The 27,419-nt window shown below is 46.9% G+C and overlaps 1 protein-coding gene across 5 annotated transcripts in view; it reads left to right on the top strand.

Moving 5' to 3' along the window:
* The window catches only part of SLC35F4 (solute carrier family 35 member F4), a 647,823-nt gene extending 628,099 nt beyond the window's left edge, over positions 1-19,724 (top strand). For all 5 annotated transcript variants that reach the window (XM_069638081.1, XM_069638080.1, XM_069638083.1 and 2 more), the window contains one exon: positions 19,291-19,724. In XM_069638081.1, the coding sequence (XP_069494182.1) occupies positions 19,291-19,532 (242 nt within the window). In that variant the 3' untranslated portion in view covers positions 19,533-19,724. The remainder of the gene's footprint in view (positions 1-19,290) is intronic.
* Positions 19,725-27,419: the final 7,695 nt, after the last annotated feature.

Here is a 27,419-nt window from a genome sequence, read left to right as displayed (position 1 = left end):
CTTCCTAAATATCTTCCCTCTCGAGCTCTTCGCTCAACCGCCTCCAACTCCCTCAGGGTCAGTCGCTTCTCCAAGAAACGAGTTGGTAGTAGATCTCTTTCTTCTGCTGGAGCCTCCCTCTGCAACAGCCTCCCTGAATCTTGAGGAGAACCATCTCCGGTTCCAGAAGCACCTCAAAACCTTCCTCTTTGCTTCTGCTTTCTCTCCTCCTCTCCCCTGCTGAATTCCTGACTGAAACTGCACTGTGGTTACCTGGCAACACTCTGATCTCGGGCACAGGTCACCTCCCCCACCAGTTGCATACCTGCACTGCCTCCCTGGCAACCCCTGCACTTGGGGACTGTTGCCTGTATCCCTACAGTCTGCCTCCCAGCACTTGACACCTGATGTCTGCACTTACCCTTGCACTTGCCACCAGCTGGCCGTATTTTTTATTATTGCTCTATTTATTCTATGTTTCTCATGTACTGCACTGTCACCTTGCCCCCGCACTTTCCCTCCCCTTCCCCCCTTCCCTTGCACATGCGCGATCTGAATGACACCGGGCCTAGTAAGATTGTTGTCTCTGTCCTCCCTCTGTTCCTCCTCCCTTGCCTCGTCGCGCCTTGCAACACTTGTGTATAGGCGCATTATAAATGCCATATCATATCATATCATAGGACAGTGCAAGCCAGAGTTTGACTTCCATCCGGGGATGTACGTTCCACATTCTCCAATTACCATCAATGAGCATACATCCCCGGTAGCAGGAAGGATCTCCAGTTTTCTTCCTGAATGGGAAAACATCACCCAGGACAAATGGGTTTTAAATATCATTACCACGGTTACTTCTGAGCCCTTCCTGCTACTTTTCCATCTTCTCCTCCAAAGTTGCAAAAGTCATCTCTGGAACTTTTAGAAGAGATTCAAAAACTTCTCACCCTGGGAGCAATAGAATGAATACCAAAGGAGGAATTGGATCTGAGATTTTACTGCCGTTATTTTATAATCGCGAAAAATACAGACAGGAATCACCCAATTCTAGATCTTTCCGATCTAAACCAGTTTCTACTGGTCGAGATTTTCCACATAGTCACTATACCTCAAATTCTCACTGCTCTCCAGCTCAAAGACTCAATGCCATTCATAGATCTACAAGATGCTTATTTTTATATTCCCATCTTAAAGAAACACTGCCAGTATCTGAGGTTGACCATGCAGATGTCACATTACCAGTACACTTGCCTACCTTTTAGACTAAATTCTGCCCCAGAGTCTTCATCAAAGTCCTGGGAACTGTGGCAGCCCACCTACAGTTGGAGATGGTGCATCAATATACATACCTGGATGATTGTCTTCTGAAAGCACAATCTTCAGAGAAATTAGTTTAGTTTAGTATTTGTAAGGCGCATATAAAGCAAATGGTATTTCAATGCGCCACAAGACAAAAAAGGGTGTGGGGGAACAGGGGAGAAAGATAACAATAATGGTTATACTAGGCCTTGTGACATTCGGATTGTGCAGGTGCAGTAACAAGATGTGCGAGGGAGGGGGTGGGGGCTGCCAGTCTGCACAAGCGTGAATCGTTAGGGATGGGAAGGGAAGTGCAGGGTAAGAGGAGAGAGTGGAAGGGGACAGAGGCAACAGGGGCTAGGTGACTGCTAAGGGGAGGTCAGGAGGGCAAGTACCAGGGATTTGCATGGGGTGCAGGTGGTGAGGGTCCACACGCCAAGTGCGAGGAGGGGGTGGACTGGAATGGATGGCCTGGTCCCTGTAGAACTCAGAGGGAACCAGGCAGCCGGTCACTGCAGCAGATGGGCGTGATTAGCAGGTGAGAGGGAGAGGGAAGGAAGAAGAGAAAAGGAGGGTCTTGAGGAGCTTCTGGAGCTTAAGGCGATCTAGCTGCAGCCTGAGAGGGGCAGGGAAACCATTCCAGAGGGAGGCTCCTGCAGAGGAGAGAGATGCTTCAAAAGATGCAACTAACATGCAACACTGTTTACAATTTTAGTTTTCAGTAACTGTGGCAAAGTCAAAACTAATTTCTTCTGAAAGGATTCAATTTCTGGGGGCATTACTGAATACTATTCAAGAGAAAGCCTTTCCACCATCAGAGAGGGTGGTGGCAATTCAGCAGGTAATCTCTGTATTCAGAGCTCATCAACATCTGTCAGCATGCTGGTTCCAGAGACTCTTGGGGCTAATGGCCTCTTGCATCAATCTAGTCCCCTATGGATTGCTTCGAATGAGAACCATTCAGTGACACCTCACAAGCAACTGGATTCTCAGGATATGAAAATTCAAATCCTGTGTCAGATTCAGGATTCCCTGACTAGGTGGAACTCCCTGGAGAACCTGTCTATCGGGTCTCCCTTTCGACCTCCTCATCATCAGATTGTACTTATGACAGACTCAATAGAGTAAGGGTGGGGAGCACACTGTCAGGATCTGACCCCTCATGGCCTTTGGCCAGTCCAGGAAAAAATAAATCACATAAATGTCTTAGTACGAAGAGCCATTTTTTACGCTCTGAAATCCTTTCTTCCCTCCCTTCAATGAAAGGTGGTCAAAATTCTTATGGACAATACCACTGCAATATTTTATGTCAACAAGCAGGGGGAACTTGTTCCCTTCCCCTGTGTCTCCTTGCAGAGAAAGCATGGTATTGGGCCAGGGAGAACCACATTTTCTTGTTGGCGTCCCATCTGGCGGGGAAGAAGAACGTTTTAGCGTGCAAGCTCAGCACGCTAGCATCCGCTCCACACGAATGGGAACTGAAGTTGTGAGTAGTAAAGACAATATTTCAAAAGTGGGGCCATCCAGCAGTGGACCTCTTTGCCACACAGTACAATGCGTGTTGCCCTCCGTTTGCTTCGAGGGAAGGTCTGGGTCTTCATTCTTTGGGGGATGCCCTATAGCTGTACTGATTGAACAGAACACTATGCATTTTCTCCGCTTCCCTTGATTCACAAGAGGTTACTCAAGTTCAGATTGTCCCAGAATCTCACAATGATTCTTGTAGCCCTATTCTGGCCTCGCCAGATTTGGTTCCTGGATCTCCTGGAACTTGCGGGGACTTCCAAGGGTACGACGTCCTTTCGTCACGGGATGTTTTTTCGCTGGGTTTTTCACTGAGATTTTTTTCCGAAAAAACCATCAAATTTTTTAGAAAATGGAGGGGTGAGAGGGGGGTAAAATTACGGTAAAAAAAACCTGCGAAAAAAGATCCTGCGATGAAATGACATGGAACCCTTCCAAGTTAGACCTTCCTATATCGGAAAATCTATTGACTCAACAGAAGGGGCAGGTGCTTCACCCCTCCCCTATATTGCTGAACTTGAAGGCTTGGTTCCTAAACCTGAAGATTATTTCAGCCTCCAGAAAAGCTTCAACAAAAAAATAATTTTGCAGTAAATGGTCTTCTACCATTGGGCTCTAGACTGAAGTGTTAACCTCTAAAGGCTTCAATTGATAATAGGATGTCCTTCATGTCCTATCTAGTATCTACAGGAGTTAAGGTTGTTACCTGCAAACAGTATTTGTCTGCTATTGGAGCTTATTTGAATAGGGATCAAAAATTATTTTCTCTTTCAAATAAGGCTATTCGAAGGCACTTTGAAGGCCTTCTTCATTTTCATCTTCCTTTTCGCAAACCGCCACCTTAGTGGAATCTATACATAGTCCTTTCGGCTCTAATACACAAACCTTTCGAGCCTATGGAATGCTGTGATTTAAGGTTTTTAACTTAGAAAATAGCCTTTTTAAGAGCCATTATATTGGATAGAAGGATTGGAAAGCTCCAAGCTCTTTCATCAAAGGAACCTTATTATTGAATTTTTCACAGAGATAAGGTTGCCCTTCGGACAGTACCCTCTTTTTATTATGTTTTTTGCCAGTGGTTTCCCATTTCCATTTAAATCAGGAAATCTTTCTTCCTGGTTTTCATCCTAGACCACATGCTTTCGTGGCTGAAGAAACATTACATAATCTGGACGTTTCTAGAACTCTCAAAAGCTATTTAGAGAGAACTAAAGAGTTTAGGAAATGGTGACCAGCTTTTCATTATTTATGGTGGTTCTTCACCCGGTAATAAGGCTGCAAAAGCTTCTATTGCTTGGTGGGTCGTTTTGTGTATCGCAAAGGCTTACGGCATAAAGGGGCTCACAGTTTCACAGAGGCTTGGGGTTCATTTCACAAGAGCCAAGACAGCATCTGTAGCCTTTATTAGGCATGTACCATCACATAAATGTGTAGAGCGGCTAATTGGGCTACTCCACTTGCTTTTTGCAAACACTACGCTATGGATTCATCCTCCAAACAAGATGGCAAATTCAGCCAAGATGTGCTCCACAACTTGTTTTCTTGAATTGCATATATGCCGCCTCCTCCTCCCTTACTCTTTTTAAGGCTTTTTAGTCTGGACCCAACCAGTTGGGAAGGAGGGAGAACCAGGACGTAAGAGAAATGAAAAATGACCTACTTTCATGGTGATTCAGGTTCTAGTACAGGCTCTCCCTCCATCACAACGCCCACCCACCCAATGCTCTTTTAAGCATATACTTTAATGTAACCACCATAGGCGAAACCAGGAACTGGGTGTGGAATGTTGGTGACGTAGGGGTGAGGTGTGGGGCTGGCGTGCGGTGGGACACATGCGTGACTTAGCCTCACCAACTTCAAGTTTCTTAAAGTGGCAGGAATCTTTTGGAGCCAGCTTTTTCCTGCCAGCCTGCTATTTCAGGCCTATCCTACCATTTGGCAAGGAGGGAGAGCCTGGACTAAGAGAACCTGAATCACTGTGAAAATAATGTTTTCATATTTTGATTGGCTTTGTTTCTTTTTCTTACATGGGTGCGAGTCCCAGACACGCAATATTCCAAGTGGCTTTTGTTTCTATTTTTCATATGGGTGCGAGTCCCAGGCTCACACTTAGTTCTCGGGGTCTGTGATGAATCTTGCAGGCTCCTGACTAAATCCCTGCCTAAAGACTCTTCCGTTGTGGCCAGGGAAAGGCAGACGCTTTCTGATCCTGACCTTGGGGGTGGTGTTCTGTGGGAGGATCACTTGGGAGGAGAAAGGACCCCAGGGAATGAAAGGACTCTGTGGGGTGAGACGCAGTATTTGTATTCCTCTAAGGAGGATGTCTCCTCAATGCCAAAGTATGAAATGGTTTGTTGAAATAACCATCTCTTTGTTCCACAAACTAACAATATAGTTATGGGTGAAAACAATCACAAACTCCTAAGCATCAGGAGAAATAAAATTCCCTCCAAAATCCTGAGGACTTACAGTGCTAAAAGAAAAACGAACTCCAAAGGTGCAGTGAATGGCAATCTATGAATAATAATGGTTAAACTTTCTAAAGAACTGCATTCCACTTTTCAAACAAGTCTGGTAACTGATCCTTATGATATTCCTTTCAAGAATATTATGAGAAAAAGAAATGAGTTTAAAAGCGAAGATCAAACCAGAAAAAATAACTTTGCCTCTAGGGACTTCAAGTCCCATGATTCCCTAAGTACTGGGATGAAGAAGAGGGGTAAAAAGGTACAATGTTGCAGGAGTGGTCAGGTCATTAATTCAGATGACTCACACCTGAGTGAGACTGAAAGGCTTAAAAGGCCCTCTCAGGTGCAGGCCATTAAGAAGAGCAAGAAGCAGAAGCAGTGTGATTCTTGCAGGCAGCCAATGCAGAAGCTGGAGGAGGGAGAAGACGCCGGGACTACTGCTGGGCAGAAGACAGCTGCCGGTCCTGAGAGGATCTGTGTCTCCAGTAGCCTGAAGTGCAGAGGTCGTGCAGCAAGAAGCGTACAGGAAGGAAGCTTGCCCTCTGGTAGCCTGTTCGGCAGAGGCTGCACAGCCGGAAGCAAAAGCCAGGGAAGCTTTTCTTCCCCAGGAGGCTGTTTCCCATAGCTGGCATGCACCAGAGTGCCTTGTGAGCAGGAGAAGCTCCAATTGTACGGCAGAGTGAGCGACAGTGGACCAGGAAAAGCAATTTGCTGGGTCATGATGAGCCACAGAAGCAGAAGTCTGCGAGAAGATCGGAAGCGCACGACTTACCCAGTGAGTTCACAAGCTGTAGTGACCCCAGAGTGCTCTGTACCACTCGCATGTTTCTGGCAGGCATTCACTGAATAAGCAGCACTTGCGTCTGAGTGAAAGTGATCCTAGAAGTCATTCTGAATACCAAATAATTAGAAAGCAGAACTTGTAAGTAATTTTGGATAACAAACTATTAAAAACGAGAGAAAGCCTCATTTTTCAAAACCAAATTACTAACTTTAAGCTTGTGAGCTTGTGTAGTGTCAAGCAATCCGAGGGTGCAATATTAATAAGAACTAATGCACACAAACCCTGCCCAAGTCAAAAGAGACTGCAATTAAGACAATTCAAATCCAACAGATATTGCCAAAGGCAAAAGGGGGCTAATGAAAGGTCCATATATTGTGAAACGTGTTGCCCATACTTGGTACAGCACATAACAAATGTTGGTATAAGCTTACATTGCCAAAAGCAAGGCAGAAGCCGAATAAGACCCTATCCTTGTTAGTATTTAGTTACTGGTACAATGGGTAAACAAGAGTGGCAAAAAGGCTACCCTTCTGGAAAAAGTTATTCAGAAGAAGAGGAGCATTATTTGCAGAGAAATATTAAAGAGCACCAATGTGAATCTTGTTTTCCCTGAAGAGTTGTTAAAATTTTGAAGCTGCAAAATGATAAATACTGTGAAGGTGTTGTGAACCTCTTGTCAGTCGATTTTGACCACAGAAGCACTTGTTGTGAAACGCTGTTCGGGCAGGGGAGTATACCTGGATGGCACACCTTTGGAGGAGTAGCTCTGGCATGGGATTAAACCAGGTGTGAACTGTGGTAGTAGGCCTGGCATGGAAGTAAACAAGGTAGAAGTTGATGAAGTGCTATAAAGTGGTGCTGACAGAGACACTTTATGTTGTTTATGGTGCTGAAGAAAGAACTTTGTAAAAGCTGCTGTAAAGGAGTTATATTTCTTCAGAACTCCTTGGTTGTGGCAAATCATCCTGACCAAGACAATCATTGTTGCTATTTACAAACTGAGAAAAGGAGGATAAATCTTACTCTTGTTCAAGTAGGAAAAAAGAACCTTCTACTTTTCTTTGTTGAATCACTGAACTGTTAAGACTTTCTGTTGACAGGTTAAAGTTGCAAAGAACTGTGTTAGAACTTTGTTGCAAACCAGGATTTACTTATTTCTTTTTTTTGGAACTGTGGTTTAAACCCGGCGAAGAGGAATTCACCCAGGTCAAAAGGAGAGACTGTTGTGACATTACGAACTCAATTGTTGTACTCATTTTGTTCTCTTTTAACTGCCAGGCACTACCTTATTAATTTATTTTATTTGTAACATTTGTGTAACGCCCAGACCCGTATGTATCATGGCGTGTGTTACCAGAAAGTGATGACAGAAACAGTAACAAATAGGCAAATGGGTGTGAGAGGCAAGCAAATTGCCAGTGGCTAAGGACTGGTGGAATGTCATGTGCCCTTTGTAGCACGTAGTCATATTTGTCGACAGAAATGTTTTTAGAAGTCTCTTGAATGAGGAATAGGAAGGTTACATTCTGATGGCCTGTGGTAATGAGTTCCAAAGGTTGGGCGCAGTGACACTAAAACTAGAGCCATCTGATCTAATACATTTGAAGCGTGGAGTGGACAATGCGATGCCTCTAGAGGAATGCAAGATATGTTTTTGTTGTATCTTTGTGATGGTGTTGTTGAGGAAAGGGGAGTTTTGTTATAGATACCCCAGTGAGCGATTGATAGGTTCTTGAAGTCAAATCAGGCTTTGATGGGTAGCCGATGGGAGTCACAGCAAGCTGCTATGATGTGGTCAGAGCATCCGAGCCCCAGAGCGGTGCGTAACGCTTTATTTTGGAGGAGTTGAAGCTTAGCGATATTGTAGCGGATGTGCGCCTTTCAGGAGAACGTTGCAGTAATCAAGTTTACTGAGTATGACGGCTCTTGATAGAGTGAGGCATTTATTGGTAGAAATGAACTTTATTTATTTTATGTAAAAGTGTGAGGGACAGATATCCTTTTTTAGAGTGTTTCCTTTAGTTTATTTTAGGCAGCAAAATCCTTGTTAGGGTAGGGATAGTGAGGCGTTTATTCAACCTTCTAATTTAATAAAAATGGCATTTGTTGAAAAATCTTCACCAAGTTGTCTGCCTCACATTTCTGACCCCTCATAGACCCCACAACCTCTTGTTCTAGCTTCTGCCTTCACCCCATCGCTGCCCCAGACCTCCAGCACCTCTCAGGTAACCCGCGCACCTGTTTGCTTCTTCCTGACAGGTCCTGGCGTCACCCGAGAAGATGCTGCATCTCTTGAGGCTTCGGTAGCATTCGGGGCTCAAAGGCGGTGTGTAGCAGTTCTGTGGATGTCTGCTTCTCCCTGGCAGTGCATCTCCTCTCCTGGATGCTTCACCGGTGTTCTGGATGCCTGGAGGTCCTTCTCAGCAGCAGCCGGAGCAGCCCTTGGTTCCTGGACCGTGTTTGGGTTCTTCTCCTCCGCTCGCGGCTTCCCTCCTGCTCACTCTAGTCTGCTTACCTGATGCATGGCTCAACGGTTTCCTCCTTGGAGGACAGTTTTTCCTCTGCATCTAAACTGTGGTGTCTTTAAACTCACAAAGGAAAATGGAATTGCTTTGGACCAATCACATTTTTTGAGAAGCTAGAGCGCTCACTTTGCTTCTCCAGAGTGATCCTTGGACTCCAAGTCATCTTCTTGTTCTGAGTCCATAAAGTAAAGTCAAATGTAGCATACTTTAACCAAAAAGAGCGCTCACTTTGCTTCTCCAGAGTGATCCTTGGACTCCTAGTCATCTTATTGTTCTGAGTCCATAAGGTAAAGTCAAATGTAGCATACTTTAACCAAAAAAGTGATGGGTGGAAGGTTTTGAGTTAATCTGAACCACTGGCATTGCTCTGGGCAACCTTCCACACCACTGTTTTTTAGCCCGTCTGTGCCATTGCAAAAGGGGTCCAGCCATATGCAAATTAGTCAGGTACTGCCACCAAAGGGAGCAGGCTTGCCCAAACTAGTAGGTCATGTCCCCCTCTGCACAGAAACACAAGCAACTCCAGACATGTTTCGGCCTTGTTGCTCCTCATCACTGAGGTGCAGCTTGGTTCCCTATGGCGCAGCAAGCACAGAACCCGTGTCTGGGAATACCCTCCCTCACATAGGAAGACAAACTATAACCAAAAAAGTGATGGGTGAAAGGTTTTGAATTATAGACCCCACAACCTCTTGTTCTAGCTTCTGCCTTCACCCCATCGCTGCCCCAGACCTCCAGCACCTCTCAGGTAACCCGCGTACCTGTTTGCTTCTTCCTGACAGGTCCTGGCGTCACCCGAGAAGATGCTGCATCTCTTGAGGCTTCGGTAGCATTCGGGGCTCAAAGGCGGTGTGTAGCAGTTCTGTGGATGTCTGCTTCTCCCTGGCAGTGCATCTCCTCTCCTGGATGCTTCACCGGTGCTCTGGATGCCTGGAGGTCCTTCTCAGCAGCAGCCGGAGCAGCCCTTGGTTCCTGGACCGTGTTTGGGTTCTTCTCCTCCGCTCGCGGCTTCCCTCCTGCTCACTCTAGTCTGCTTACCTGATGCATGGCTCAACGGTTTCCTCCTTGGAGGACAGTTTTTCCTCTGCATCTAAACTGTGGTGTCTTTAAACTCACAAAGGAAAATGGAATTGCTTTGGACCAATCACATTTTTTGAGAAGCTAGAGCGCTCACTTTGCTTCTCCAGAGTGATCCTTGGACTCCAAGTCATCTTCTTGTTCTGAGTCCATAAAGTAAAGTCAAATGTAGCATACTTTAACCAAAAAGAGCGCTCACTTTGCTTCTCCAGAGTGATCCTTGGACTCCTAGTCATCTTATTGTTCTGAGTCCATAAGGTAAAGTCAAATGTAGCATACTTTAACCAAAAAAGTGATGGGTGGAAGGTTTTGAGTTAATCTGAACCACTGGCATTGCTCTGGGCAACCTTCCACACCACTGTTTTTTAGCCTGTCTGTGCCATTGCAAAAGGGGTCCAGCCATATGCAAATTAGTCAGGTACTGCCACCAAAGGGAGCAGGCCTGCCCAAACTAGTAGGTCATGTCCCCCTCTGCACAGAAACACAAGCAACTCCAGACATGTTTCGGCCTTGTTGCTCCTCATCACTGAGGTGCAGCTTGGTTCCCTATGGCGCAGCAAGCACAGAACCCGTGTCTGGGAATACCCTCCCTCACATAGGAAGACAAACTATAACCAAAAAAGTGATGGGTGAAAGGTTTTGAATTAACCTGAACCACTGGCACTGCTCTGGGCAACCTTCCAAAGCACCATTTTTTAGCCCGTCCGAGCCATTGCGAAAGGGATCCAGCCATATGCAAATCAGAAAGGTACTGCCACCAATGGAAGCAGCCCTGCCCGAACTGCTAGGCCAGGTCCCCGCTGCACGGAAACACAAGCAACCCCAGACATGGTTCGGCCTTGTGGGGCCTCACCAGTGAGGTGCAGCTGCTTCTCCAGAGTAATCTTTGGACTCCTAGTACAGAAAGTAAAGTCAAATGTAGCATACTTTGCAGTCTCTGTGGTTTTCGTTTTGTGAAGTAGATTATGTTTCCCAATACTTGTAGTAAAGCCATATGCCTTATACTTGCACATTTTCTGAAGTTTGAATCTTGCCTAGTATATTAGGTTTCCTAATACTTTATGTAGAGCCATATGCAGTATGCTGTGCATTCTTTGATGTTTGAATCTTGCCAAGTATATTAGGTTGGCTAACTTGACAAAAACAGACATTGGGCCTCATTACTGTAACACAGTTTCCACTGCCTGAGATACTGGTGCCACCGGGACATTAGAATCAGGCGGTGGAATATGTTAGTCCCCATTCCCGTTGAATCTCCTAGGACTCCACAGGAATGGGGACCCGGAAGCACTGTTGCTTCCGTGACAACTCTGCTTTCCGGGGCTGTTGCGCCAGGCAGGTCAGACCTGCTGGGCACACATGCCCAGGAAAGCAGAGTTGTAGTCTGCCGGTCTGGATCGGCTGCTTGTACGTTGCTACCAGCACCCTTATTTCCGGACCTGCAGACTCGTAATGAGGCCCATTGGCCCTTTCAAAAGAAGGGGAAGGTGGATTTCATATTTTAGAGGTATTTAGATGTACTAACGCGGGGGAGGAGGGAATACCACATTTTATTAGCATGCGCATCCCCAATTCCATAAGGGGGTCCATCCCCCATGTGATCCTCCCTTTGGAGCACCAACCCCAGGAGGATTTTTGTACTCTGGAACGGTCTCCCCGTAGAGGAGAAGGGACAACATCCTCAGATTCATCACGAAATATAAACCACAATTCTAGTTAGTAGATACACATAATAAATCAAATTGATGCTACTGGGATGCGTATAATTCACTGGGGTGCACATTAAAAATAGGAACAGTCACCTCAATCTCTTGGGCCCCAAGAGTTATATGAATGCTGTGACGAATCCTGAGGTGCGGTCACTGCTTTAGATGGGGGAGCCCCTATCCATGAGGCTTGGGAGGTGAGGCCGCTACTCGTTAGTCCCCCTGGGGGTGGTACTCAGAAGGAGAATCTCATTGGGAGGGAGGACCACATTGACAGTAGTCACCTTTTGGGAGAAAGCAGTATCCCTTTGACCCTCCCACCTTCCCTCGAATTCCAAATTCCCTAATGCCCCCATGTGTTTTTGCAGTATTTCTCAGACAAAAACGACTGAAACAAGGAGAATGCCACGAGGAATGAAGATCACTGACCAGAACGAACGCACCTGCTCTAGTCTCTCGAATGATCATATTGGATGGCTGTCATTCAAAGGCAGAGAGGGAAGTGAACAATGGCGTCTTAGGCACAGCACAGGTCGAGACATTGTGCGCAGATCAGCAGAGCAGAGAAGCAGATGGTGTCCAAGGGAGAGAAGCACTCACAGAAGACCTGTGACGCAGACCGGAAGAGGGGAAGCTTACCCACCGGTGACCGAGACCACTGGAATGCAAAGAAACCACAGCCTAACTGCAGAGGAGACACGTGGAAGACCGGAGAAGGTCCCGCTGAGCCAGAGAAACCGCTGAAGCACCTGGGAGAACCAAAAGGTGATGGCCTGGAACCCTGCAAGTAATAGGGTGGCTAATCCCAGGGTTGGGGAGACCCAGAAGAGGCATGAGGCCAAAACGAAGCACAGAAGGAAACTTCATCATCGCAGAGTGACCAAATGAAGGGGGTCTGGGACCTATATTGTGAAAAATATCCCAAACAGTAATAAGAAGGAAAACAAACGTTGGATGTACAAATAGTGCTCACAGGCCTTGGCATGGGAGTAAACCAAGGCTGTGGCTTAAATAGAGACCAGATAAAGAGATGAACTTGGAACATACAAGGGATACTCACAGACCTTGGCAGGGGAGTAAACCAAGCCTGTGGCTCGCAGAGAGACAGATGAAAAGAAATGAGAGCAATCAAGTAAAGCGCTTCTGGGACCCATGTTGAGGAAATACAACCGACCAGTAATAAAGAGGAAAACAGAGCACACAAGTATATGTGACACTCAGGAGAGATGGGTGAAAGTGAAGACAGAGAGAGAGAGAACGGTGAGAACGAGAATGTTCAGTACCCTACTTGGCAGGAGAGTGGACCAAGGAGGGGGTACTGGGAAAAGGAGTTGGTAACCCTCAGCAGATCTTAGAAGAGAGAACCCGGTTATTCTTCCTGGTCACAGTACCTGAAAGCCGGGTCTGTACAGAAAGGATCAGGGAGCCTCAGCACAGCTTGGGAGAGAGAACCAAGTTATTCTTCATCGTTGCATTACCTGGACGCCGGGTCTACTCACAAAGGGTCTGGAATCCTCAAGACGGCTTGGAAAAGGTGTCCAGGCCATCCTTCCTTGTCGCAGGGCCTGGAAGTCAGGGACTCTCAAGTAAAGATAAGGACCTATCTTGACCATTGAACGCAATGACTATTTTGGATAGAGTTGGAAAGACTCTGGGGAAAGGGAATCAACCCCATGAGTCTTGTGGAACGTTTGCTTGCTTTCTACACCTTTTTGAAACACTTGTTTTGGACTACGAAGCTGGGCTGCAGGCAGACAGCCAAGAGACATTGGGCCTCATTCCGACCCTGGCGTTAACCAAGGCGCTATTAGCGCCTTGGTTGACGCTGTTATTTTTCCGACTCCGCCATGGTGAATGGCTGAATTACCGCCCCATTCCAAGGTTGGCGGGGTCGGTAATTCCCCATTCACCATGGGCCCTTCCCCATTCCCATTTTTGCCCCATAGGGCACAATGGGAATGGGGAAGGCGCTAATTACGGCACCGTAAATTACGGTGGCGTAATTAGCTCCTAGGTCCCTTTGCGGGTTGGTTTTTTAACGCCTGCAAAAAGCAGGCGTTAAGTACCAACCCGCAAAGGGAACTCGGAATAGGGAGGTAAGGGTTTAACGGCACCGGTCTCGTTACCGGTGACCGTTAACCCTTACCGCCCTACTCGGAATGACCCCCATTACCTTTTTGCACATTTTGGTGAGTTTAGCTTGTGAGGGTAGGATAGGATATAAGCACAGGATGGCAAACTTTACTTTGGTCATTCTGACACAAAGACACAGGATGGCGAACTTTAATTTGGTCATTCTGACACAAATAGTTTCATTAGCTAGTTTGATTTTGGCTGGGAAACCCATCTTAGAAGTAGGGTTAGTTAGGATTTTCTCCAACTACACCATCACCTGTTTTGTTATTAATAAATGTCTTTGCCAATCAACACATCACCCTTGTGCTCGACTCTTACTCCTACACCCTCACAATGCTCACAAATGCCAAAACAGACTCTTTTTTGAGCACCTAAGACGATGATGGACATAATCTGCATTAGTGGCATTTTGCACAATATGAAAGATCCTCCTGTGATGAGTCCAATGATGTCATCACCTCTTTACCTGAGGTAGCTTCTCTTCATGCGGCCAGGAGACAGCAGCTGTGACCTGATCCTGATCCTGGGAGCAGCTATTTGAGGGAGGACCACATGGGGCGGGTGGCAAACCTCTGGGGGGTGGAGCTACATCATTGGGTAAGACATGGTATCCCCCATTCCCTTTTAGTGACACTTCGTCAGTACCCCAGGCCCTCATGGCCTATTCTGGCAGTAATCCTCCATATTCTCCAACACTTAGTCATAGAACTTTGAAACATCACATAGCTACATCAGTAACAAAGACTGACACGAGGAAGAGAGTAACCGGAATGAAGATCGCTCAGCTAGACCGAAGTGAACGGTCTAGCTGTTGGAGAAATCTGATTGACTCCAAAATGCTCCCATCAGAGCCACAGGAGCTTAGAGATGTTGACATGCAGAGCTGTAGAGAGAATCAACCGGCTAGTCACTGCCGGGGAAGCCACCCTGGGAAGTCCACAGCCAAGCAGGGAGACAGCGAGAGAGAAAGGACTACAGGAGCTGGTTTGCCATGCTCGGATCGCAGCAGGAAGAGGGGAGGACCCTTCCTGGCGACGGCGGGAGCTGAGAACCAGTGCCAATTCATGCCCGAACTCAAAGAAGGACTCAGGGGCCAAGCAGGAGCAGCGAAGGACATGGGAGCCGCCAGACAAAGTTGCTACCGAGCCTAAACAAAAGGAGCTGAGGATTCAGTTGGGCTAGCCTGGATTCAATGTCCTCTTTCATCGAGGAGATCTTACTGGACGTAGCCTTTTAAATTTGGGTGCACCAGTCTGAGTCTTTCACGGCTGTGAAGTTAATAGGGCAGTCGTCTTTGACTTCTTTTGTGATTTTGAAAAGTTCCTTTGGCTCGCAATCAATTCAACTGGTATACTCTCCTTCCAGGACCTTCTTATTTTTCTCTCTCATTTCTGGTTGTGGGTCCCAGACTCGCAAAACAGATTGCCTGTATACTCCCCTGTCAGGACTTCCTCAGTGTTTACTTTACTTTCTTGTCTCAGTTTTCTCTTATATTTGGGTGAGGGTCCCAGACTTACAAGCCCGCTGCCTGGTATACCTACCTGGCAGGACTTTCTCAACTTATTTGAATTTTAATTTATTGAACTTTTCTATTGCGCCTATACAGCAGAAAGTGTTTCCCGGTGGCCCGAGACTAAGGGGGATAAAAACAACAATAAACAGTGCTACTAGGCCTTGTGACATTCAGATAGGGCAAGTGCAGCAAGCAGTAAGTGCATCGCAGTGATGGAAGGGCAAGGTGAGGGGAAGGTAATGGGAGGAGTAGGGTGGATGCAGGAGGGAAGTTGTGCGGGTCAGGGTAAGTGCTAGGGTGGATCCTGGCAGCAAGTGCTACGTGAGGCCAGGAGAGCAAGTGCTAGGGGGGATGGGGTGAGGGTCAGGTAGTGCAAGGTCGGGGGGAGTGGACCAGACTCAGTAGTCTGATTAGGGAATGGTGCACGAAAGCAAGTGCAGGATCCTGAGGCAGACTACTAGTCGTGGGGGGCATGCTCCTGTATGACTCAGAAGGGACCAGGCAGCCAGTTGTATCAGCAGGGGGGGCATTAGCAAGAAAGGAGGAGGAGAAGAGGAAGGTCTTGAGAAGCTTCTGGAATTTAAGGTGATCTGGCTCAAGTCTGAGTTAGGCAAGGTGGCCGTTCCAGAGGGCGGCTCCTGCTGAAGAAAGAGATCTACCCCCACTCATTGCGCGGTGAAACATCTGACCTGCAGAGACTTAGGACTGAAGGACTCTAGAAGGGCGGTATTTAGTGAGAGAAAGTTAAATGTAGCACAATCCCAGACTTAGAAATCCTTGTCGATGATGCAGAGGGTTTGAATTTGATCCTTGCCGTCACCGGGAGCCACTGGAGCACTTAAGTCTTGAAGTCCTATTCTGTATTAGTTGAAGAGGGCGAAGGGAGGAAAGAGGCAGATTAAGGAAGAGGCTGTTACAGTAGTCCAGCCTGGAGATAACCAGAGCTCTAGAGGCATTGAGTTTCTGGGGAAGATGAGGAAAGAGAGAATGCCTCTGAGGAGATGAATTTGAAAGGGAGCCTTCTTGGCAAGGTCAGCAATGTGAGGAGAGCAGGAGAGAGAGGAGTCGAAGATGACCCCTAGGTTTTTTGCCTCATAAGAGGGTGAGGGGGCAAAGGAGGGGGGCCAGAGAGTAGAAGAATCTCGGTCTTGTTGGTCTTAAGACAGAGATCATTAGCAGCGCACCATGCCTGAATAGCAGTCCGACAATCAGGAATGAGAGAGGAAGGAGAGGAGGTAGAGTAGGGAAGCTTAAAGGAGAGCTGATTGTCATCTGCATAACACTGGAAGTGAGGAGAGAAGGCGAAGATCAGGTGAGCATGAGAAGCCAGGTAGATGCTAAAAAGCCACGGCAATAGGATAGGACCCCGAGGGATGCCGCAGGTAAAGAGTGAGGTAGCGGAGAGATAAGGGCCTGCTTGAACCTTGGAGGGCCGATTTGAGAGGAAAGAGGTCAGCTAAGCCATATAACGGTTTGATTCATTCAAGCATCTGCTTCAACTAGTCATTTGTTTGGCGTTCCAGCTCCCTTGTTCTGGTTCACCCCATCAGTGTTACTGTGTCTTAACATTGTGCGGTATATGCCATGAAGCGCCCCGGCATCCCAATTCCCCTATGTGGGCTCACCGGTCTCTCATGGCTGCTTCGACATTCTTTGCTGTCTGATTCCTCCCGCGGGGTGCCTTCTGCTGGCAATTCGTCTGCTCGTACCCGGTACGCCTCGGCCTTCTCTCTCCAGCTTCTCCTGCAGCAGGCCTCCATGCGGCGAACCTCTGATCTCTGAGCCTTTCGTGACAATGCCAATTGGAGCTCTCCTGCTCCCCGCTGCAGCTGGCACTTCCCTCGCTTGCCGACAGGCGTCAGGAGTACTGGATCTCCAGCTTCCTGCTGTGCAGAGGTTTTAAATGTCCCGGCACCTATCGGATTTATCCAACAACTAGAGTGCATTTCTGGTTCTGTGGCTTCAGTGCTCAGCATTTCTCTTGTGCTCTTCCTTGTCCCAGCCCTTTTATCAAAGGTATATGAAAGAGTCTTCGTGTCAGTGTAAATTGGATGTTTGGATTCTATTTTACAGTGCACCATACAGGATTGGGAATTACAGGGGTTAAGTGTCATACTCTAAATGAAAAGGGGATTCCATGTTCCTCCTAGTGAGGCTCATTCCCTCCCATAAGGGTTGCCTCCCCCCACATGGTGTTCCATCAGGCAGCCATCCCCAGGGTCAGGATCAGGTAGCGACTGCCTTTCCCTGGCCATATGGCAAGAGTTCCCCCAGAGAGGGAGTGATGACATCACTAGATTAATCACAATATCCAAAGTTGTTTATCATGCCCTGCAATAGATTGCTATTGCTTTTACATAGGTATATTGGTTGCTTCGAAGAGGATGGGTATTTTTGGAAGGATGGTGTGAAGGGTAGCCTATTCCACTTCTAGAGTGTCTCCGTGGTCTAGATTTTCAATGTGGTAAAATTCCCCTTCACAATCCCCTCAATATCCCTATGGATCCTGACTCCTCAATGTGTTGTCTAATTACCAACCAAAAAGCCTTCAGACTGTAGATTCCATGTCTTCACTTATATCTGAGCAGCAAAGCTGTGGCAAGGGCATTGGCTCACTTTTTAGCGCCAGTGCAAATGTTAGATAATCTGGATAGAGGGCACGGAATTCCCCATGGGGTGTGATCGCATTATGGTAACCCTAAAGACAATGATGAAACCGTAATTAGTACCTGCACGTTTTCTCTATTCTCCATGGGTGGAGGCTTCCTTCGTCCCCCGCCGGGGACTCAGGAAAGACATGTTTTCCCCCTTTCCTCCCTCCTCCCACCCCACCCCACTTACCTTCTATCCCGCAGTCTCCGGCGTGGGACGATGGAAACCTCCAGCCGTGTGGAGACTCGGAGCGGGGCCATCCACGCTCCGAGCCTCCACACGGCTGGAGGCTTCCATCGTCCCCTGCCGGAGACCACGGTACATTTTTAAATTTTTTTTTCTTCCCCACCCCACTTAGCTTCTTTTTTCTTTTCTCGGAAGCGGACGTGCTGGGAATAGAGTGTTCCCAGTGCGCCCGCTCCCGATGGCTGCCATGGAAAGGGAAAACGGACTGTTTTCCCTTTCCCGGGGGCCATTTTTTTTAAACTTTTTTTTTTCTGTTTCGAAACGTGTTTCGGAACACGCTACGCTCGGCCCTGTAACTACGGCCCCGGGGACATTACCTGGGGCGGTATTGGCCCGCCGTCTCGTGGCTTAATGCCACAATAAGCCTGTATCGGAGATATACCATTGTTTCAGAAGCCCCGGGTAGGGGACACAATCGCCATTACAGGGGACAGTAATGGAAGGAGAATTTGCACTGTAGCAATCGAAAGTGGACAGATTTCCCAGTTTGCTGGGTTTGGAAGAAACATTAAAACACCTAGTCAGAACTTGACATCTTTGTATGTCTTTGTCAATGAATGTGCCTGACAATTTGCTTTTTGTGCTGGCTTTTGTTGTTTAATGGTAATACCGGGCTATTTATAGCATGTGTCTGGCACAGGCGTATCGTGCTGGTGTTAAAGTGAGGCAATGGTGAGAGTTTGTATGTCAAATAAAGCAGTAGAAAGCACTCTGTGTCTATTGCAAGTTATTTTGTTGATTTATGTCACACCATTTTATCAAGAAAAACATTGTCATGCAATGGCAATCTACATACAACTGCTTATTTATGAGATGCAGAAAGGGAGACCATGTAAATACTGTATAAAGAAGTGAGCAACACCACATAAGACTCTGAAATGGCAAAATCATTTTGAGTAGAAACCTATTGCCAGATTACCCAGACCTGCTCACCATTTGACCTGCAGGTGGACATTTTGGGGTTAAATGGGAAACTGTGATATGTCTATTGTCCATAGGTTTTTCAACAAAGAATAATACTATGAATAATGGATGTCCTTATTTCAGGGGTGTTACCTGCACAGCTCCAGAGATGTTGGACTATGACTCATATGGTCCCTCCCATGGGTGTTGTAATCCAAAACATCGGGAGAGCCAGAACCTTGCTCCAGTTCCCTACTTTCCAACCCCTTTCCAACCGCCACCCTCACTTTTGAATAAGCAATGATCCCTGCATCCATATTAGGGCCGAAATGACTGTTGAAAATGTGTAACATAATAAGTTGTTATAGTTCTTGCTTCATTTTCTTCTGTTTGTCCTATTAATGTTCTCCAAAGTGGAGTTGCCGCAGGGTGGTAACACATTGCCTAAGCCTCCTTTTTGTTCTTCCCGTTTCTTGCACTCTAGCGATTGATCTTCTGAAGCACGAAGTGATATTTAGCGTGGTCAGACTGGGAGCCACCATCATCATCTGCATTGGATTCTTGTTGATGCTTCTTCCTGAGGAATGGGATGAGATCACGCTTAGGTTCATCAACAGTCTGAAGGAGAAGAAAGCTGAAGAACACCCAGAGGACCTCATAGACTCCAGTGTGCATCCAAGGATCAGAACCCGAGCCAATGGGACAGTGTCCATTCCACTGGGCTGACACTGCTTACATTTTGAATGCACGTGAATGTATATTCTGTGAATATAATTTACTTTTCTTGCTAAATGTATGCTTACATGACAGTATTAATATGAGATGAATTATTACTTAAATGAAAACATAAATGTTAACATTTATACAATTATAATGGAAAAAGTGTGAAGGACCACAATAAAAGTTTTTATATCTGTTTATTATTGACTATTCATTTCTCTAGTGTGTCTGTGCCACTGGTACTCTAAAGCAGGACTTCATTTTTTGCATTTCTGCTCTATAAGCAGATTTTCAAACTTAGTTATTTTGTAGGCACAAAGGAGTATTAACTATTCATAGCATCAAGATAAGTTTTAGACTATACATCATAAGTGAAGCAAACCTTTATGGATCATATAAATCATGTTTAACAATGGCATATGGTGCTGAAATGTGGGGCCTGACAAACAGAGCATTGGCTAGATCTGCTAATATATGCCTGGAGAAATTGTTTGGTTGTCCTTGCAGTCTCAGAGCACAATATCTACGAGTGGAGTTTCAAATACTTTTTTTTAAACTTACATTTTTATCTGCATTTAATCATTTAATACAAACAGAAGCATAGTTGCTGTAACGCACTTTACTTTGGGTGGTATCTCGGCAGATTTACGCCGCGATACTGCCCAACTTGTGATAGAGCCCCATATCTCAAAATAACACAAGGTCCCCCCGCCTCCTCCCTCCCCCTTCTCTTTACCAGTGATTCCAGTTCTAACTGCATTATCAACAGAGGTTTCCAGAGTCTCAGGGATAACAGAAATCAACAGTAATCAAGCATAATGTCCTTCGTGGATTGACTTCCCAATAATCTTACTACGCCATTGACGCCATTGACGCTATGTCCTATTCCCATTCAAGTAGGATATTTGGAGCCTCCCTCCCACTTAGATGTCAGAGGATCCCATCCTCCCGGAAGGACCCTATGTGGTCATTGACCAATGCTGTAAACTTTTCCATAACCATCATATCACGCAGCTTTTGCTCCCACTCTTCCAATGCTGGGCGATCGCCAATCTCCCTGCTCTAAATATTGCCTCCCACATCCTGGGGAATCTGTATTTCTCCCTATCCTTTACCGGGATGCCCAAGAACATCTGAAGAGGGTCCATACTAAGCTGAACCCCCATGATTTCCTTAATCCAGCAGAGGAGTTCTTGCCAACAAGTTACATTTTGGGGCAGTGCCATTACATGTGGGAAAGGGATCCTACTTGTACACATTCTGTGGGATGCACCAACATACAATCTCGAGATCTTCAAGGGATCCCTGTGCCAACCCTGTTACATCTTATAGTTTCGTTTTTTTAAAGTCTTTATTGTTTTACAACAGTAACCAAAACAACAACAAACAAAACATAACAATAACTCAGGCACTTCTTCGTGGATTCCGCCCTGCATCATTATATGTCATTGCCCGATTCCGTGACCATGCACCCTGGTCGATGGCCACCCCTCCTTTCCCATCCAGTCTCAGGTCTATTTTCCTTGTACTGCCTTGTTTGGGTACTCTGCTTGTATGCCATTCCTCTTACTATGGCTCTTCCCCTCCTCCAGGGTTGTCTGTGCTGCTCTCTTCGCTTTGTCCAAATAGATCCTGTATCAGGGAGTTCCATGCAAGTATCTTATGTCCACTCTCGTCCTCTCCCCTCTGTACCGCCCTTGTCCATACTACTGTCTCCGCCACCAACCATTTCTTGAGATCTGCCCACCATGAGCCTACGCTCAGCCCCGAGCTCGAGTTCCATGCTATTGCTATGCGGCGCTTTGCCAAAATGCACACTAGATCCTTCATCTTGGCCAGATGTGTCTGTGCCTGTGTCCTCTAGGAAAGAGACTCAGCAGGTAAGACTCTGGGGACCATGCTTGCATGTGGATTCCTCCCCCTTCCACCCTTACTTTGATTCCCTCCCAAAAAGTCTTCATCACTGGGCAGGTCCAAAACATGTGCAGCATGTAAGCCTTCTCCTCAGCGCACCGTGGGCAGTTCAAGGGCTCCCCAATCCTCATCGCAGTCACTGTAACATCTTATAGTTAAGTCCCATTTTGGAGGTAAACAAATTCCCATGGAAGGTTACCCTGAAGATCTTGGCCCACTCCTCGTCTGTTATTCATCTCCCGCCATTCCAACCCAGAATTTCTCAAACATTTGCCTCCTTGCCATATCTGATGTCACCAGGACCTTGTATATACTCCACAAGACACACTTCCACACAGTTTATTTATTTTTGCCGTTTATATAGCGCACCCAACCCTAAGGCATCTGGGCGGTGTTCTTATGAAAGGTTAGGTTACAAGCTTGTGGAATTACAAACATAGGGCCTCATTACGACTTTGGAGGTAGCCATGGCGGGATTTGGCGCCATGGCTGCCTCCACAACCGTGTCCGGGTTCCCTGAATGGGGAATTACCGGGCCATTCCGAGTATGGAGGGCCTGGTAATTCCTCCTTCAGGGAACCCGGGCCCGGTCCTTCCCCATTCCCATTTGAGCCTATAGGGCTCAAATGGGAATGGGGAGGAAGGTAACAACGAGCCACTTTGTTACCTCCCTGGTTCCCTCGCGGGACCCGCTATGGACATCTAGATAAACCAGACGTCCACATCGGGTCCTGCGAGGGAACCTCGTAATAGTGAGGAGTGGGTTTAATGGCGCCGGCACCATTACCAGCACCGTTAAACCCATTCTGCACATCTTGTAATGAGGCCCATAGTTACATGTTAGCAATGTTACATAGTCGAGGTTGCAAAGTTACATCAAGGTGGTACATCAAGGTGGAATATCAGATATAGTCGCCTGGTTACACAGTTTACATAATAAATGAGGTATAGTTACATATTACGTCTTAGGCGCAAGAAAGGAGGTCTCACAATCGTGTTTCGTGGATGAAGAGCCAAGATTTTTTTTATTATTATTTATTTATTACTCAGCACATCGGAGAACATATGCAATAACACATCATACCCATTGATTAGAGCCCCTTAAAAATGTGTCCCATGATGACCCTCCCTTACTCCCGCCCCCTTTGTTCCTGTTCCCCAACCGGGTCTTGTCTTTCAGTCCCGTTGAGGTGAGCCCGCCTCCGCGCCTCCGCGCCCCTGCCGAATGAGTGAAGAGCTCTCGCGATCAGGCGTGGCTTATGGGTCAGTGACGGATAGCTCTGATCATAGTCTAGTAGTGGTGTCCAGATATTCATGAAGCGATGGAGAGTGCCCGCTTTGTCCGCTGTGACCTTTTCGGCTATGAGAATATCCCAGATTTGGATCCACCACAGGGTCAACCGAGGGCCCTCCTCGGTTTTCCAGGTGCAGGCTATCGTGATTTTAGCTGCTAGTAGGAGTTGAGATATTAGTGTTGCCCTCCGACCTGTTCTTGGGTAGACATCTGGGACCGGGATCCTTAATAAGACCTGTTCGGGGGCCAGAGGTATTACCGTTCGAGTGATGTCCTTTATTATAGCGAGGCATTGAGACCAGAACTCTCTTATCTTAGGGCAAGTCCACCACATGTGGAAATAGGTTCCTGGCTGGCCGCAACAGCGCCTGCATGATGGGTCCAGCGCCTGCTGGAAGTGGTAAAGGTGGAGAGGGGGCAAGTACCAGCGCAGCAGTAGTTTATGGGCGCATTCCCGATTAGTGATGCACTGGGAGGCCGTGCAGGTCCTGGACCAGATGTCCATCCAGGTATGGCCCTCTACATTGTGTCCCAGGTGTGCCTCCCATTGTGCCATATACGAGGGTCTGGCGCGGAGGGGGTCATCCTGTAGTAGTCTATAAAAGGGTTGTGATCTTCCCTCGGGGTGGCAGGTCGTTTATTGTCAATTCCAGCGGGGCGGGGGTTTGAGTAGCTGCCTCTCGGGTTAGCGGGTGGGAACACCAGTGCCTCAACTGGGCTTAGGTGAACCTATCTGTTTCCGCCAATTGGAAGGTTCGTTTACACTGTTCAAAGGTGAGGGGGAAACCCTCCCTCGAAGAGCTGACCCAATGACTCAAGGCCGCCCGCTAGCCAATTTCTAAAGTTTCTTGGGAGAAGGCTGGGTTTAGGAAGATGGGGGAAAGGGGGCCTAGGTTCCCTGGAACACGTTTGTGTCTGCGAGCCCAATCCCAGGCTGATAGAATGATTGGTGGAGGACAGCAGATCTGGCCAGGCCCGGTGTAGGGTGGGAGGAATGAACGGCAGAAAGCAAAGGCGGAGTGGGAGGCGGGATTGTTCAATTTCTACCCACGTTGGGCGACCCTGGGCGTGTCCCCATGCCTGAAGATGGGCCAGCTGAGCTGCGGTTTGGTATTAGCGATGGTCCGACACGCCCAGACCACCCAGGTTCGTGCTGCCCGTCATTGTCCTCCGTGGGATGCGTGCTTACTTGCCCTTCCAAATAAAGTCAGTTATCTTCCGTTGCAGTCGCTGAAGTGGGGCGAGTGGGATTGAGACGGGGCGAGCTGAGCATACATAGAGGAATCGTGGGAGAAGGTTCATCTTGCATGCTGTGATAAGACCCATGAGAGAGATTTCCTGTGCCTGCCAGCGTTTGAGGTCCCCTTCCATTTCTGCAAAGAGGGGGGGGGGAATTTGTCTGAAACGTTTTGGCTGGATGGGTGGGAATCTGAACCCCTAGATATGGGATCGATTCAAATTGTTTGCGGAAGATCCAGAAAGATTCTACAGCCCTTAGTTTGGCTGGGAGCATGTTTCAGAGTCTAGCCGCTAGGACGGGAAAGCTACTCCCACCGGCTTTATATAGTTGAGGAATCTAATACTTTTTCAAACGCGGTCAGGCTCCTTAGTCACAGAGTCACTCGACCTTCGCTCTGTAAACATACCCTTAATCTGTAGGTAGTCAAAAATCATGACTGGGCCTCATTACACAGATGGCGGTGGACCAAGGTGCTATTAGCAAATTGCAGTACCGTAAATAGCTCCCTGGTCCCTTTGCGGGTTGGTTTTTAACGCCTGCAAAAAGCAGGCGTTTAATTCTCCAACCCACAAAGGGACCTCGTAGTAAGGCGGTAAGGGTTTACCGGTAACGGTAAACCCTTACCGCCTACCGTGTAAGGAGGCCCTGTGTCCTCCCCCCAATCCCTCGCAAATGTCCTCAAAGTCCACAAATGCATCCTCCTTGAACAACTGGCCTGCCCTTTCTAGACCTCTGTCCAAGCAATGTTGAGAGAACCTCATCCGCTGATGGGGCACATCAAAGGGTCGGCGCCACACTGATGACATAAAAGAGGACCAAGAGGAAAAAGCTCTAGTCACTGTGCCTTCAGACCGGCCATCCAACATAACCTATAATTGGGCAGCCTTACAGTACAGATAGAAAGCAGGCAGACCAAATCCCCCCTGGTTCCTTAGGAGCGTAAGGGTAGTCATTTTCACTCTGGCTTCTTCTTCTGCGACACACATCTATTCAGTGCACTGTTCAGGTCACTAAAGAAAGTTTCCGGAAGCTTGGTCAGGAGAGCAGTGAAGAAAAAAAGAAGAGAAGTGAGTACGTTCCTTTTAATGGAAGTCATACAAACGTACCAGGAGAGAATCAGGAGATCCCAGCCCTTCAGATTCACCTTCATTTTAACTACCAAGGGGTCGGTGTTTGCTGCTGCCAGAGCCTCCAGATCTCTCATCAAGAACACTGCCAGGTACTGTATGCTTTGCATTTCCACTCTCGTACCCATGAATTTAGTCTGTGAGTCCAAACTGGATCTACCATCCCTTATGGGCATAATGCATGACTTGTCTACATTAATTCTTAGGCCTCAGAGATGACCAAAACTAGAGATTTGCACCAGCAGTTCCACGAGCGAAGAAATAAGATAGGGAGGTGGTCTAAAATATCATCGGCAAAAAGGGGCAATTTGAACTCAACCTCTCCACAATGGATGCCTTTGATCAGTTGGTTTGCTCTAATTGAGACAGTCAGCAGCTCCATGGTGAGTGCATATATTAACAGCGAGATGGGGCTCCCCTGTCTTGTTCCACTCGATAACCTAAAGGAGTCCGTCAGCCCACCATTGTTATTGTTATATACCTTTTATAAGGCGCGCATCACCCGAAGTCCTCAGTGCGCAGCACGTCAGAGAAAAGATGTGAAGAAGAATAAGAAAAAGACCAGGGAAGCATGGGGAAGGGCGAAACTAACCATCAGAATCAAAGAGAAACGTGTTGAGAGATTTTTTTAAAGATAGATAGTTCATCACAAAGGCGAAGAGGAGCAGGAGCAGGGAGGAGATTCCACATTGAGTAAAACTAATGCCACCATAGCGATCAAGCTTACATCTGGGTGGTATCAGTTTCAAGGTATGATTAGATCGAAGTGAACGGACAGGACAAACATGCTTAATCCGATTCTTAAGGTATGCTGGCGCTTTCTCATGAAGACATTTATGGGTGAGGAGTAAGTCTGTGTACGTTATACAGTGTTTAACAGGGAGCAAGTGCAAGTCTGTACGGGCATCAGTAACATACTGTCAGACACTGGGGAGAGCCAACTAGCATGAGCTCAGTTTTGTTACAATTGAGGGCCAGGGAATTGTTTACCATCCAGTTTTCAATCAGGCCATAGATGTAATTATTATTCAGGATATCATTCTCGTAGTTGCCAGAGAGTTTAATGACGATCTGAGTATCATCAACGTAATTTACGCCAAGACTGTCCAGGAGTGGAACAAAAGGCTAAATATACAAACTAAAAAGGGTAGGCGAAACACAGGCTTCCTGTGGAACACCACAGGTAATAAGTGCCGGAGATGACTTAAAGCCATCAGAATATCCCTGCAAGAATTTCGCCATACAAGAATGGCACCATTTTTTTGCAGTGATATTAGCACATGGAACCTGTGGGGGACATCCCTGCTCCCATTTTCCACATATATTATCCCCCTAAATAATGTCGCCTATGCCGTTTCCCGGGGGCTATATGTACAGTGACATTATTTATGGCGATAATATTACCTGATAAATTCAGAGGCCACCCGGGCAGATCTATGGCCCAAAAATGAGGCCAGCCATTGTAAAGCACTGCTGGAGCAGTTAGCAATACTCCCCAGCCTCTCAAGCAGCAAAGAGTGATGCACAAGGTCAAACGCCACTGAGAGGTTGAGGAGCATAAGAAGCGCAACCTGACCTGAGTCAGCAATATGACATAAGTTAGCCTTAAGGTCAATCAAGGCGGTCTCCGTACCATGGAGTGCTTGAAAGCCAGATTGAAGAGGACCAAGTAGGTTATTACTTTTAATGTGTTGTTGAAGTTGACAATAGGTGCCCCTTTCAAGACTCTTCATTAGAAAAGTAGTATTAGTTATTGGGCGATAGTTAGTGACTGAGGAAGGGTCAAGGGAAGCTTTTCTAATCACAGGAGAAATCCACACCTTCTTCAGAGATTCAGGAACTGTAGAGGTATCAAAAGATTAATTAACCTGGTGTGTAGCAAAAGGGGTCAGGCAAGCAAATGATTCTTTGATTTTGGTAGGGGGCAAATGTCATGAGGACATGAGGATGGTTTTAAGCGAGCAAAGTTGTCCTAAAGTTCAGCTTCGTGGAAAACTTTAAAATTGAAAGTGGAGGTGGGAGGAGAGGGTAGTGTCTAAGTGTAGTTATGAGCAGAAGTACAGCTATTGGTACAGGTAGGAGATGATTGCAGAGAGGCAATCTTGCTGCAATGGGAATTCAGTTTGTTTCTGAGGCCCTGTTGAATGTCAGCGCACCATTGGTCACTTTTAACCACGGCAGGGAAGGAATGATCTTTCCTCTCGAAGTCCCTAATAATGGTGAAGGGCTCTTTATGCGTCGTGTGTGCAGATTTACTGCGCTTTTCAGAAAACTCTTGTATGGCCATGATGATTGCGAGCTAATAATTGGATGCCGCC

This window comes from Ambystoma mexicanum, chromosome 14, assembly GCF_040938575.1.
Source record: "Ambystoma mexicanum isolate Mex_15411 chromosome 14, UKY_AmexF1_1, whole genome shotgun sequence".
Lineage (NCBI taxonomy): Eukaryota > Metazoa > Chordata > Amphibia > Caudata > Ambystomatidae > Ambystoma > Ambystoma mexicanum.
The sequence above is the reverse complement of the archived record's forward strand: the minus strand, read 5'-3'. Positions and strand labels throughout refer to the sequence as shown.